The sequence below is a fragment of the Aspergillus fischeri genome, genomic scaffold (assembly GCF_000149645.3).
Source record: "Aspergillus fischeri NRRL 181 1099437636245 genomic scaffold, whole genome shotgun sequence".
Taxonomy (NCBI): Eukaryota; Fungi; Ascomycota; class Eurotiomycetes; order Eurotiales; family Aspergillaceae; genus Aspergillus; species Aspergillus fischeri.
In genome coordinates, this window is record NW_001509773.1 from 303,245 (window position 1) to 317,719 (window position 14,475).

Below are 14,475 nucleotides of genomic sequence, written 5' to 3' on the forward strand. Positions count from 1 at the left end.
CTCCCACAATCTGTGCAGGAATCTATATAAGTGATAACCCTCCCCCTCCTCTTTCCTATTTATCAACACTAACAGAATTCTACCATCAAAATGACCATACTCAGCCTCCTCACCGGCCTTCTGGCCCTTACCTCCACAACCCTCACCCAGTCTATCACACCCCCGGATGGCTGCCCGCTCCCCACCTGGACCGTAAACAATTTCCACTGGTACAACGGCTCCCACAGCCTCGACTGCGTGCACAACCAAGCGGACATCGACGCCTACGGCTGCCTCTGCCCCGGCACCGGCGGCTGGTGCGAGCCCAACCAGGCCACCTGCAACGGCTCCTGGGTGCACCTCTGCTGGACGGGCATGCCCAACTACCACCCCTGGGGCTACGGCCCGCTCGAGACTCTCGACATCGGCTTCACGGACGGCCTGCAGTGCCACGACCAGTACATTGGGTATCGGGTGCACGATATCGGGAACGGGGATAGTAACTGCGGGTATGCGGACCGCGGGCTCGGGCGCATTGTCTCGTTCTACGGGAGCTCGAATCAGGAGACTTCCGTTGGAAGGATGGACTATGTCCTTGGGGCGGGGCATGCGCTGACCTGCAACAATGGGAGTAAGATTACGTACTCTGGGAGCACGGAGTTTGAACTGCAGTGTGTGCATGATGCGTTTTTCAATGCGACGTGCACGGCGGAGGAGTTTACCATTCCGGTGTTGGCGTATCAGTGGGTTTGATGACCAGTAGTTGTATCCATATTCGGTGATATACGTTGATGGCTTTTATATCTCTATGTTTCAGACAACAGACAACAGACAACTATCTTTGAAGAGTCACGTTCCAAGCTGGCAATTCCACCTTGCTCGCCTTCCCCTGCGCATCCACCTGAAACACAAACTCTGCCAGTGATTTAGTCGCGTATCCCCCGCTGCCGACGACCAGCCAGTCATTTACATCAAAGTTTCTCTGGAATAGTCCTCCGGACTTCTGCTGTGTAGCTGTATATGCTCTGAAAGCCACCTGTCCAACACCCTCCGACACAATGGTCGGCACGAGCCTCGAATTCTTATTTCCGAATAATGTACCCAGCAACGGCATGAGATCCGTCCCGTTGCTAACCCACGAGGTAACCGACAAGCCTGGATTTCCAGAAGAACTAACATCCAACGCGAGAGAGGAGTTCAATCGATCGCTAGTGTACTTCCCCGCAAAATTCTTCTTCGCTTCAGACGCAGCCTGCTCCATCAGCGCAGGAAGGATACTCTCCGTGACGACATCCGCCAGGAGACTCGTCGCATTCGATCGCGTTGCCAACGCGCTGGCCCCGATGATACTAAACCCAGCGTCGAAATCAGGAATCAGGACAAGAAAACTGCCGTAGTTCCCTGCATCCCCGAGCTTGGTGTATAGATCCGTGACCACGCCGGACTTGGTATGCTTGTACCGGTATATCTCCCACGGTCGGCCGACGGAATACTGCAGGTCGGCCGTGTGGGAGACGGGTTTCATCCACCTGCGTGTGACGACGGGCGGTAGGAGCGTGGAGTTCAGGATCGCTGTCCCGAATTTTGCGAGGTCGTTCGTGGTCGAGTAGATTCCCCCCGACGATTTGGAGATGCCACCGTCGTAGCCAAAGCCGGAGGCGAAGTCGCCTGCGATCACGGACCGAGAGAACTCAGAAGCTCCCGGGACGGCAGAGTAGGATGAATGCATATCCAGCGGATCGAAGATACTCTGCTTGTATATCTCGTCGAGAGACTTTCCGGTCAAATTGGCGAGAGCCAGACCGAATAGGATGAACCCATTGTTTGAGTACGCCGGGCTCGTCCAAGGGAGATAGACGGCTGCGTCGTTGGCTGCGCCAGTAGCATACAGAGGCCCAGTACACGGCTCGCTCACGTTCGCCAGACACGGTGACAGTGATAGAGCATCGTTCAGGTCGATTGGCGGGAGTCCATAGGTTGCTGGGTCGTCGGCTGCAGGCACGGGGTTCAAGCCGGCAAGAATCGCAATTGCGTACTGCATGAGTAGATCTCCGCCGTCCCATGGCAATACATCGCGCGCAACGCCGCTTATCTGCGCGGCAAGGGCGCTGGGGGTGATTTGGTCCCAGGGGGTAGAGTAAACTGAGTTCTTGTCGGATCTGGACTTGACGTATTCGGCAAAGGCCGGAATAATCTCCGTCAGAGGCCGTTCCCATTGCTCGGTGTCGAGCTCACGCATCGCAGCAAAAACGGTGAAAAGCTTCGAGACACTAGCTACGCGGTAGATACAGTCTCCGTCGACCTTTTTGGTGCCATTTGGGGCATTCTGGATCTCCGTGGAGGTGTAGTGAAACTGCAACGACTCGGCTGCTGGATCATGGATGGAAAAGAGACCGACGGAAAAGGTGAGGTTCTTCAGCAAAGAGGAATCCGAGGAGGTCTCGCGGTGTAGCCTCGCTGTCAGAGTTTTCCATTCAGCTGCGACTCGGCTTGACCTGCTGCTGAGGTCTCTAGGGGCAGGGTACACCGGACCAAGGAGGTTGGCCGCACTGGTGCTGCATACTGCAAGAAAAGAAAGAGAGAACAAATGCGCTCGCATTTTGCTATTGTAGTGGTTGTGTTGCTGTGTGTCAAGGAGAGGCACTCGCGGATCCGGCCATATTTATATTCGAATACATCCTGACATACTGGACAATCACTTCAACATCATCTCAGACACGGGTGATCTGAGGTCATCAACCTCTCACCTGCAGCTGGAGTCTGGAGCCTCAGCCGGGCTTGGCCATGTTATATACCCAATTCGGTAATAATCCGCAACAATGCCCCAGTTTGCCCAGTTGGCAGGCTTACGCCACTTTCAATCAGCGAATCACCACATCCTCGGTGTTTGCATGTAGTAAGCTTGAGCAATATTAGATTACAATTCAATGCACCTCCTGGCTGATTACTTCCTTTTTAGATGTCCCGGTCGTTTAGAAGCTTATCCCAGCTGCCGACGACCAGTAGTCAAATTGCTTCTATCAAATCAAATAGCGCGATTCTAAAAAGGTGTCCGGATAATTTACTTCTTAGTATAGCAATGTTATCTCACATTCACCGTGGTACAAGATTGAGCAACTCCCTGATCACAGAGTATGAAATCACATTGTAAGACAAGGGACAAATGTAGTCAAACCGACAGATCCCGCACGCTCGAAAACACAGTGACCATATAGGCCAGTCTGGGGTTGCAGTTAGCTGTATATCATGAGAATTCGAGGGGTGAGACTTGCAAGTCTAGAGAATATATAGACAGGAAGATAAGTTTGACTAGATGTGAGATTCCTCTCTACTGCTTTGTACTTAGGAATTCACGTCTAAGGAATTCACTGATACACAGGATAGAATGACGACCAGCATAATTTGATGACAATGAATGCACTAATAATGGTATCCACTTCTTACACAGAATAGCCTACATGAGTCCACTGTATGTGTCTCCCTCCTGCAGTAGCTTTCGCTCTTCGTCCACGTAGTCCTCGACGCTTTTCCTTTCGCCTTCCTTGACCGGTGAATTAGGTTGGGCACCCTGCTGAGGTTGAGTCTCGGGCTGCTGGTCATGTTGCTCATTTTGCTCTTGTTTGTTGTCATCATGTCCGTTATGGAACATCCGGTCCATGAATCCGGTGTGGTGGGAAGTATGTGTGTCTTCAACATCAGCGGGGCATACTATGAGCCTTGCAGAGATGCTTACTTTCGGACATGGTTTCTAAATACAGAATAATCTGCTAGATGATGCTTTTGCGGGGAGAATATTGATTATAGGTGTTTTGAAGGTGATTGTAGGAGGGAGGCGTTAGTAAGAGTGTAGACGTACGTCATCGACAGAACACATAATAAACTGAGTTCAAACACTCGCAAAGATGGATATCCACAGGACAGTCAATTAATAAAACCATCACGGTCCACTGAGACATTAATTTCACTCAGGTCTCGGCTTGGATAGTTGAGATCAATCCATTATCTGACTCTCCGCACAATAACAATACCCAACAATGTCAGAAAGATAATGGCCACAATAAACACCAGCGCAACCATCCGACAGCACTCCCGCTCGGTGTCCCTTCTCTGTCGGCGCTCGAGCTGGCGGTCGCAGGTCTCGCAGTGGAAATGTGGTTTTGTAGGGTCTAACTGCGAAAGCTGGTTTGAGGAGACTTGAGGGTGGGACTCCACATCGTGGTGGTTTGCGATGTTTAAATTTTCGTGCAGGTCGTTGTCCGGGACAGGACCGTATTGATGCTGAGATAGTCAGTCCAAGTCTTTATCTACATGAAGCGGTTAGAGAAACTCTTACCGTCCTGGAAGATGTCGCTGTCGGTTGATTGATAGATTCTGTGTCGAATAGTTCATGGTAGGCAGGTGCTGCCTCTTCGGAAGCTTTTGGTCGATCCATATTGATCAGTTGTCTGGAGCAAGATTGACTAGATGGCAGATTATGATGTGTATATCCGAGAGTCGGTTGATGATTGATATGATGGCGTTGATGGAATGTCGTAGCCTGGCTGACCCAGGCTTATAGCACAGCCACCACGAGGCTGAGCATCGATGCTACGTCCAGAGTCCACCTATCCACCTATGGGACGAGATTGTGAGCGGTCATCAGATGCTTAAATATGAGGGGGTAATTGGAGGGAAAGCCAGGGAATTCAGCTTTCGTAAGCACTATCATACATCACAGCTTACTAGAAAAATCACACATAGCCCCACCTCTGCAATATTGATATAATACCACAACTTCCTCTAGCAGCAGCAGCCTGGAGAGCATTGCCATAAGGTCTGCCCTGAGCACTGGCGTTCGCTCCATTTCCGAGAAGTAGTTGAATGATCTCATGATGTCCTATAAGAGCAGCAGCTTAGAGAGCATTGCCATAAAGTGCACCCTGAGCATTCATAATTATTTTATTTTTAAGTAGTAGTTTAATGAATTCATGATATCCTTTAAGAGCAGAAGCCTAGAGAGCATTAATGTATTCTCCTCCCTGAGCAACATCTATATCGCTGATGGGGCGGTGGTTAAAAATCGTTCTTAGATCATAGTATGCACATATGTATAAAAACCACCACCACTTTCATACCAACCTATCACTAACCATTAGATATTATGACTTAGTATTTTATATATAGACAGAGTAGGTACTAGGCTATCTAGTGATATTAATATTTTTAGGGAAATCCTAGAAAATTAGTGATTACTATGCAAAATGGTGAGGGTTGGTTAATCTCAGCAGATAAAACCTCAAAAACCATAACCAACGGTTTTAACCGAACTCGAATCAGTTCCAACCTAGGGAAACCGAAACCGGTGCGATCCCTTAGGCTGGAGACCGAACCCAAACCGCTTCGAGTTCGGTGAGGGTCGGATTCGATTTTAGCGGTTCGGTTATGCAACCCTGTATAATAACACTTATTTGTATGTTTATATTCTTTGAATATTAGTATGGTTCTATATGATAAATATTACTTAGTAGGTGGAGAATAATATCCTTGGCAGTATAGAACCTAGCAAGTTCTAGATAGTCAACCCACCCAGTTATAGGTTGGGTTTGAGCCCTAGAAATTTAGACCCCCAACCCGGTGGGCTGGGTTTTAAGATAGAGGAACCCGGCCCAACCCGCGAAAATAACAACCTAGGCTAAGGGCAGCTCATCTTGATTTAGTCTCAGCCTATTTCCACTGCCCTATCGCGGTGGACGGGGAACCTGTCCACTGCTAAAGTGTTTTGCTAGGCTAGAAAGGCAACTCATTCTAAGCTGGCCATGAATTGATACCTTGCTTCCCGATAATAATTGGAAAGTTTGAGCTGCTTCCAGAAGACCTTCAACATAAAACTTTTCATCATGCTCTGGTCGCTTTTCGTGCCCCCCGAATTTGCGATAGCTTATTCTCTTCAATTAAACCCAACTTCTTTCTCGGTGGGTAAGCTAGCAACTGTTTCTGAGCTTGGTGGGGAAGGTTTTTCCACCCTCTGTCGCGCATGAGGTCCAAGAACAATTGGTTGATAATTCGAACACTAGCCGGGCTTGTAATGGATGAGCGTAGAAAAGCATAATCTAGTAAAGCCTTGGGGTTGGTATGTTCAGCCTCTAACATCTCCACGATATCGTCTCGGCCCGCCTTGGTTGCGAAGTGCAATGCTATGGAGTACTCTTCGCTTTGGGAGGCGACACTGATACTGCAGCAATTCAAAAGTATCTGGACAACCTGCTCATGGCCCATGAGGGTTGCCAGCCACAGGGCTGCTCCAGCCTCGTCGTCCTGGACGGTGGCATCAGTGTTCGAATCCAAAAGCGCCTGGACCACACTGGGGAGACCAAGGTAGGTCGCCAATATCAAAGGAGTCCATTCAACCGCATTCTCATAGCCATAATCAAAGTAACGGTCAATCCAAGCTTTGGCACGAGGGTCAGTCACATTGCAGAGTACAAGAGCGTTAGTCTGGAGCTGGCGAGCAGCGCTGGCGTCCTGCAAACGATAGTGCAGCGCCCAATGAAGGGCAGCGTATGGTAGAAAGAGGTTGCTATCCATGACGGCGTCAACGGCGTCACTTTCACATCTATAATCAATGTCGGGAAAGAGCAGGTACTGCAAGCATGGTCGTGCTATCGTAGCGTGGGATTGTGCTAAATTACTTAGGATGAAACGACGGAGTGATAGTGCGACGGCCGTGGCGTTCAGCACAATATATGCATATTCCAGTAATCTAGCCACTAGACAAGATGAGCAGCGTAAGGGAATTAAAGTAATCGCAAGGCCTCAAACTAGCCATGAACGGTCATCAATAGGAATTTAATATGATTGGCCTTGTGGTGTGTCTTGGCAGAAGAGCTGTTGAGGGCATTTCTTTGTTCTCGGTGGCGGGGTGTCTCTTATAGGCATCGAGCCGGTCATTCGATGGTATGGCAGGGGCGGACATACCTTTCTAGAGAGTGGTAATATACCGAGATAAAGTGCTGATATTGAAGTATTTGATGCAGACCGAATTCTCAGTAAGTAAATGAGGTCCATTGGCAGAGTTTAGTATATAAGTCTCCGGTATTGATTACATGTTAACACCTACTCGAGGATCTATGCGGAGAGTTAACATGCATTGTTCTGGATAACATTTCCTCCTTTAGTCCTGGCAGAGTCTTTTGAATTAACAGAAGTGTTGTATCTGTTCCATAGTGCCAATTCACATCCACAAGCAAGATGGTCAGTAAGTACACTGGAGAGATATCAATCAGACCATCCATGCGTCAAATATCTTCCCAATCTCAATGTAAAAGACCCTTTTGGCTTCTTGCCAGGTTCTCACCGCTTCTGCTTCCAACACAAAATCTCCCATCCGGAGCGAAGGAGAAGATCCCTTGTCTTATAGTCTCGACAGGAAATTCAAGATAAAAGTTACGATTATGAGGAATCTGCCATTAGTAAACATATTCGAGGATGGCAGCAAAAGGAGAGAGAAAGGAGCACTGAATACTACACCAGCCAGTGCAGGAGCAGTAGGCGGACCCCTTTGAGCTACTATAATCTTATGAGTACTAAGGCTTAAAGCAGTATTGACATCTCATAGGGTCATGGATTGATTGTCTTTAACTGTCGAACCACTATTGCATATATATACCCTGGCGGGAATCTCTACATCTGCCTCTTCCTTGATCGTATTGCGTCTCCTCTATAGCCAGTAAAAAGCTTTTCCAAACGTCCCAATATCTAATGTTAGTATTGTTTCCGTCTTGTGTGATAGGCCAAATCCGCAAAAACACATTAGTTACCCACGGATACATACTATCGTTGTAGGAAAACTGGAATTTGGAATTCTGAGAGATCCGCGCTTCGAACTTGTCCCGGTGCTCGTAGCGGAGATCGCGCTCGACGGTCCACTCCGAGGCGAAGAACCTCACAAGGCGGGAGAACACGTATCGCGGACGGTAGTGCCGGTCAGCTTTCCCGTTTATCGACAAGGTCAGCCGTTCAAGGAGTGGTGCGTCGTGGGACTTTGCGGCCGAAATGACCTCGAAGATCGAGGACGCAAGTGGTTCGTCAATGAGGGTATTGACCAGAAGTCTCCGGATGTGTCCGTTGCGGCTTCGGTTGATGCCTTCTAGATCTTCCTCGGTGTATTGATTGTCAAAGTCGTCCCAGTCCGAATCGATGGAAGCGTTCTCCTGGTACAAGGTTGGATCAATAACGTTCAATTCCAGGTCGAGGAATTTCAGGTTTCTGATTGTGCCCAAGGCCTTGTAGACAGCTACTTCTTGAGCGTCTCCTTGGGTGCGACGGATGGGGATGCTCATCTTCTCCAGTAGAGGACAATATCTGCCGAGTTGGAGGATATCGTGCTCGGTAAACCATTGCCAAAGTCCACTGGTCACAGACAGCTTGCGTCCACTGGTCACAGACAGCTTGCGTCCACTGGTCACAGACAGCTTGCGCAAACGTGATCCGTGATGTTTTGCCAACGTCTCTATCCACAGCTGTGAGTGCCATGCAATCAGGTGGATCTCCGATAGCGATGGCAAACTCTGAAGAAATCTTGTTGCTTGCAGGTAGAAATCGGGTGTTTGTTCTGCTCCGACCTCTTCAGGACCGAGGAACAAGCGCAGGGTTCGAAGGGCCGGGAAATGAAGATGATTTGCCCATGCTGCGAATGCTTCTCCCTTGATGGATGATCCCAGATCAAGAATCCGCAGTGTGGAAAAATCAATGTACGGAACCCATTCCTCCAGTGCAGCGGCAAGCATGGGATAGTAGGAGTGTCTGATTCGAAGGTCATTCTATTGCGGCCGGACGTTTGTCGCCTGCGTTTTGCATCAGTTTGGTCATACCAGCTCCTGACGCAATATATGTACGGTCGTCCGACGCGCTTGGACATATCACTTTCAGGTTGGGGGCGAGGCCTAGGATTCGCACAAAGCTTTGTTTCTGCCAGATACCTTCTGGTATGGATGTGTCGTAGTAGGGAGTGATACTATGCAAAGACGGCGAGGTGACGAGGCAATATTCATGTTCCTCAGCTGTTGGATCTGATATACTCCGCAGCACGAACGAATGCAAATGCAGTCTACATTCGGGTCGGTATTGATGCAATGCTTGAAGCAGGCAAGGAGGGAACTGTTCGTAATGCAAATGATGAAGATTTTCTAGGGCAGGTAGTCTTTTAATCAACCCCGCGACACTTTCCCAGCATTCAAAGTTAATGTCTTCATCGCGATAGCATAGGTCCCATCCTGTGCCGTTGAGCTCCTCTTCAAACTCATACGCATCTCGCGGATCGCGATCCAACGGTGAGAAACGTGAGACTCGGGCTGGAAACCACTCGTCATCATACTCCTCTTCAGGGGGGTCTCCCGAGAGGAAGCCCTCGATGATCAACCGCCTGACATAAGTATAGGCATCAGCCTTTTGCAACTTGTGGCAGACCGTTGCTACTTGGCTGTCAATGCGTCCATGGTGACAAAATTGCAAGCGGACTGTATGAAAGACAAGTGACTTGGCTACCGACAAAGCTAAGACGAAGCATCGCTTGCTGACTCGGAGCAGGCGAAAGACACTGAGCGGATGGACGTCAGCAAGAAAGCGAACAACTAAGGAAATAACCTCTGGCGGAAGGGCCTGAAAAGACATCGTGTCATTTCAGAGAGAAAGGAGGACGAGAAAGAAAGCTCGTAAGCTCGTTCGTGTTGAGCCGAGAGGCCCGAGATAAATAATCAACCCCACCAAGAACGGGAATGATATTGACTCACCGACTTTGCAACTTCACCCCCTGATCGTCATCCGAGTATAACGGCCCCCAATTTCTCATCGCCACCTCAGCCATGGCATCAAAACCTCATATTCTGCTGTTTGGGGTCGGTAGCGTTGGCGCCATTCATTTACTCCAACTGCAACGCGCCGGATGCACCGTGACAGCCGTGTGTCGGTCCAACTACGACGTCGTCAAGGAGAAGGGATTTACTCTGAGAAGCGTCCGATTCGGCAATGTCACATATCGGCCAGATTACATCGTTCGCAGTATTGCTGAATGTCCCAAAGACACAGTATATGATTATGTCCTGGTGACCACGAAGTGCTTCCCCGGCAGTAAGCCGTCAATAGCAGATCTGATCAGACCGGCCATTATTGGCCGTCCAGAGACTGCCGTCGTCCTAGCACAGAATGGCATAGAAATTGAGAAGGAGGTTGCAGACGAATTCCCGCAGAATCCCATCCTCAGCGGTGTCGTCTACCTCCCAACCACCCAGACCAGTCCTGGCGTCATCGACTACCCAGAAATGCTGAACCTGATTGAACTGGGAACTTATCCCGCCAATGCACCTGCTACACACAAAGCAGCGGCCAGCAAGCTTGTCGACCTTATGAATCAAGGCGGTGGTGAGGCCAAACTTCACGACGATATCCAAATCGCGCGGTGGACCAAGCTGCTCGTCAACGCGTCGTGGAATCCTATCTGCGCGCTGAGCATGTGCTCGGACGGTGACTTTCTTCTGTCTTCCGAGCCCTTCGCATTTGAGCTTGTTTGGGGGATCATGATGGAAATCGTGGCATTGGCGAAGAAGCTGGGGATCCCCCGGGTGGACGAGGAAGCGGCCAGGGTGCGGCTTCAGATAGCAACACGTCGGGCGAAAGAAGGAACAGGACGCGATCCCAGTATGCTGCAGGATGTCAAACAGGGTCGGTTATTTGAAGTCGAAGCGATTGTTGGGAACACAGTGAGACTGGCTCGGGAACATGCAGTGAGCATGCCCCGGTTGGAAACTGTGTACGCATTGGCACAGGGAAGATATGAAGCCCTAGCCCGGAATTAACCTAGCGAGATTGGAGCCAGTCAATGATACGTTTCTTGAACAGACACAAGGTACTGCAGCAGATTGATTCCAACCAACGAGATGTTAGCTTTCTGGCTGTTTGTATAGACATTCACGCCTACATGCTGCAGACCCAGAAGAGAACTGAATTAGAAAGAGTATGCACTCTCCCAGTCCCTCCATAATATCTAACCTCCTTTATAATTGCACTATGCTTAGCTTCCACAGCCACCTTACAGGCTGTTAACCGTAATATGCCTACGCTAGAAATGGTCGTCTAAACGCCTTTTTGGCGTAGTGGTTTGATGGCTAATAACTATCTACCTTCTCCCTCCTCTGTTGCCCTTTACAAGTAACTTTTTTATGCACTCTGTGCCTATTGCTTGATTTCCTTCTGTTAGCGTCTTCCAACTTGCTTTGAGGCCTCTCAGGCTGGTTCCTTTTACAGGAATGTGAGTACTTGCTATTAATCTCCCATTATGGCTGGCTAACATAAATTGATGACATTTCTAGTGATTCCTGTCCGCTATTTCGTATACGACTTGACCAGTTTGTTCAATTCCATACTGGTGTTCGAAATGCCATTCATCTAAACTCGTGTTGCAGTGTTCGTTGTTCCAACTGTTATTCCTCTTGTTTTCAGTTGCTACACATGTGTGTTTTCACCTCTCCGAATCTCCGAGCCAGACACCATACCTGGAAATCTCACCATCCCGCCTAGAGTTGAAAATTGGCCCTTACGCTGTCATTCGGTAGATGACGAGCAGTTCGAACATGTCACTGTGCAACATCGACGGCGGTGGGTACGATCATGAGTTCTTCGAAAGCCTTGGGGACACGTCGCAGCTCTGAAACCTGTATTTCATGGGTGAAGAACACTTCGGTGCTACGCGCAAAATATCAGGAAGCGAGGTGTACATTATGACTCTATCGCATCAGCAACCTACAAACAACTTCAACCCGCGCCTGCCCGACCACATGGGTGATTAAGCCCCATAGTATGATCTCGCTACCGCCAGCCCAATGCAGCGCCTGGCTGATGTGAGTCTATACAGCATCAGTAAAGAAACGGGGAGAGTGATCAGCATACAATGCGCGTAGGATATCGTTGAGCACCACTGGACCTATGAGGGTGAGGAAAGATATGGCAGTGCAAATATCATTATAAAGGGGCCAGTGATTTTTTCGAATATGGCCTATCTGTCAATTCGCTCAATGATCCAAACAGGGACTGGACATAGCGTCCTTTTGTCAAATATGAGTCAGATCAGAACTCAGTAGTAGGGCATAAAGTCTGGTACACCGATGTCAAAATTTGCTGGCTGTCGGGACAAAGTGTCGTGATCAGAATTACACAATTGGATGTCATTGCTGCTTAAGGATGACATGTCGCGATATCTCTAAAGATTTCCTGGGAAAAGTTTTGCATCAACACTACTCAGACATATCCCTCCTCATCCAACATGGAGTCAGCCAGTAACCCCAAGAGTTTCCTTTGTCTTCCCCTTGAGATCCGTCTCGAAATCTACAATTACTTACTTGTCTCGAAAGAACCCTACATCTTCATCTACAAAAGATATATTCTCAACCACAGAGATATAAATTCTTTGGACTCCGAAGGACGAGATCTAGTGTTTTTCCGTTCAATTGAATTTGAACGGATAATAACCATCTTTAAAACACGAAACCTCCCTTGCTCAGTACTGCCCTTGTTTCTTTGCAATAGCACCATCTATCAAGAAGCAGCCAGAGTCTTCTTCGCTGAAAACACATTCCTGTTCATGATCCGAGACGGCGAGCAAGACTGGGACCTCTTATACAGATGGCTGGAGATGATTGGAACACGTAATATATGTCGGCTTAAACAGCTCGAGATCCAATACGCCTCGCTTGACCTGAGAATTCACAAAGTAAGCAAGGACTCACCGCAAAGGCGCCCTTCGATTTGAATGGTGTGGCGACCGCAGGGGCTCGCTTTGCTGAGCGCCGTATTATATGGCTGAAGAACGTTAGCGACTGGTTTGAAGTCATCAGTCCCACTATTGAGCAGGTTTTCCGAAAACTGAGCTGGTCCGACAGCCCTGTTACCGTGACGATGTGGTTGTTTGACTGCCGACAAAGGCTGGTGCCTCGCTTGCTGTATCCAGAGGTTGATTTGCACGAGTATGATCCGCTGCCCTTGTTCAATCCTTTCAGTGCTAGGAAAATCTCCCTCCAGGAATGGGAGCACGACCAGGAAGGCGCCAGGTACAGCCCAAAGGAGTTTTCTATGCTTCCAGATCTTATCGAGGGCTATCGGAAAAAGTACGGCCAACGCACCCTCAATGTCCGGTGGAGGGGGTCTCAATATGCCGACCAATGGGATAAGACGAAGGATCTTCTCCTTCGCTGCGGATGGGAGATATTGCACTGGGAGGAGAAGAGGCGAACGCCTTGTGCGGAGCCAGAAGTGTTTTATATATTGTGATTGGAAAGAGATTTGACGCATGGATGTGTCTGATATGATGTCACTTCAGCAAACGTGAAAGTCAAGGATACATTCATTTGAGAATGTACTGGACCATCTTGCTGGTGTGATCTGACACTATAAAACAGATACAGCACTTATGTTTGCTCGGAAGACTAGAAGATGAAATATCATCAAGTTTAGTTGATTGCTTCCCCTGAAGAACAATACACACCATGTCTCCGTGGTAGGTAGCAATCCACACACACAAGCATGTAGATAAAGTAGTATATATGATGCTGAGTTCAGTAATAGCTGAGTGTATAGAATAAAAACTAACGCAACGTCAACTCCAATCATTGCAATAGATATACGGAGTGGGTGTTGACATGGTAATCAATGCCAGGGGTTGTACACTCATTTCTGTCAATAGGGCTTATTAAGCAACTATGTCTGTATTTAAAATGTCAATATCAGAATCAGAACATATATTTCCACTTAGTTCTTCTATTATCCACATGGACTTTTACCTTGCGCTACAGAGATCGAATTGGCGTCGCTGCCGAGCTTTGACTACATCTACGTCCTATGTATGTAGTTGTACAACGGGGTACGGGATGAAGGACGGCTTGTGGATCTCTTGGCGCACTGAACCGCAGGGTGGAAGAAATGGAAAGGCCTGAGTACAGGTGTCAAGGGAATGTCTACAAAGAGAGACATGGTGGAGACTTAGTCTTGACTGAATATGACAATGACCGCGGATATTGTGCTGTAGATGCTGCGCTAATGGCGATCAGACAAGCCGCAATGCCACAGAGCCAGAACGAGAGGGTCTACAAGAGTCAATTTCATCGGTAGAAGACGAACTTATTGTAGAAATCAGGAATAAGGGCATGCCTCCGTTCTCTTCCAACTTTGAGTGCACTTCCTGTCGTTTCTTCTCAGTTCCGCCGACCTTCCTTTTCAACGCCCCTTCGTCAATGTAATATACCATTCCCATGGTCCCCCAAGCGAACTACATATAGTCATTGAACGATTCATAGCGAAGGCGATGCAGATCCTACGTTGCAACATTTGCTGTAGGAGATTAGAATGCATCTTAACGGATTACTGTGGCGACTGTGTTGACTGAAAATTAATGTAAAAGAGCGACATGAAACTCGCAAAACAGCACCAAACAACGCGTCTTCTGTTCTTTCCTCCACTGTCGGTGTCAACTTC

At 48.5% G+C, this 14,475-nt stretch overlaps 7 protein-coding genes across 7 annotated transcripts, besides 1 other annotated feature; 3 read left to right on the forward strand and 4 right to left on the reverse strand.

Annotated features, from left to right (window-relative positions):
* Positions 1–90: 90 nt before the first annotated feature.
* On the forward strand, positions 91–732 carry NFIA_102350 (uncharacterized protein; the record flags this gene model as incomplete). Its single annotated transcript, XM_001266646.1, has 1 exon — positions 91–732. The coding sequence occupies one exon, from the start codon at positions 91–93 to the stop codon at positions 730–732; it is 642 nt and encodes a 213-aa protein (XP_001266647.1).
* Positions 733–814: 82 nt separating this feature from the next.
* NFIA_102360 (serine hydrolase domain-containing protein) lies at positions 815–2,578 on the reverse strand (the record flags this gene model as incomplete). Its single annotated transcript, XM_001266647.1, has 1 exon — positions 815–2,578. The coding sequence occupies one exon, from the start codon at positions 2,576–2,578 to the stop codon at positions 815–817; it is 1,764 nt and encodes a 587-aa protein (XP_001266648.1).
* Positions 2,579–3,307: 729 nt separating this feature from the next.
* NFIA_102370 (uncharacterized protein) lies at positions 3,308–3,612 on the reverse strand (the record flags this gene model as incomplete). The annotated part of the gene is made up of 2 exons (XM_001266648.1): positions 3,308–3,399; positions 3,438–3,612. 2 exons carry the CDS (start codon positions 3,610–3,612, stop codon positions 3,308–3,310), a joined length of 267 nt encoding a protein of 88 aa, XP_001266649.1.
* Positions 3,613–5,853: 2,241 nt separating this feature from the next.
* On the reverse strand, positions 5,854–6,543 carry NFIA_102380 (Ankyrin repeat protein; the record flags this gene model as incomplete). The annotated part of the gene is made up of 1 exon (XM_001266649.1): positions 5,854–6,543. One exon carries the CDS (start codon positions 6,541–6,543, stop codon positions 5,854–5,856), a length of 690 nt encoding a protein of 229 aa, XP_001266650.1.
* A 1,132-nt stretch (positions 6,544–7,675) lies between these two features.
* Positions 7,676–8,744, reverse strand: NFIA_102390 (uncharacterized protein; the record flags this gene model as incomplete). Its single annotated transcript, XM_001266650.1, has 2 exons — positions 7,676–7,713; positions 7,790–8,744. 2 exons carry the CDS (start codon positions 8,742–8,744, stop codon positions 7,676–7,678), a joined length of 993 nt encoding a protein of 330 aa, XP_001266651.1.
* Positions 8,363–8,434: a microsatellite.
* A 1,074-nt stretch (positions 8,745–9,818) lies between the features above and the next one.
* Positions 9,819–10,808, forward strand: NFIA_102400 (ketopantoate reductase family protein; the record flags this gene model as incomplete). The annotated part of the gene is made up of 1 exon (XM_001266651.1): positions 9,819–10,808. One exon carries the CDS (start codon positions 9,819–9,821, stop codon positions 10,806–10,808), a length of 990 nt encoding a protein of 329 aa, XP_001266652.1.
* A 1,463-nt stretch (positions 10,809–12,271) lies between these two features.
* On the forward strand, positions 12,272–13,275 carry NFIA_102410 (uncharacterized protein; the record flags this gene model as incomplete). The annotated part of the gene is made up of 2 exons (XM_001266652.1): positions 12,272–12,296; positions 12,776–13,275. 2 exons carry the CDS (start codon positions 12,272–12,274, stop codon positions 13,273–13,275), a joined length of 525 nt encoding a protein of 174 aa, XP_001266653.1.
* Between the last annotated feature and the right edge of the window lie 1,200 nt (positions 13,276–14,475).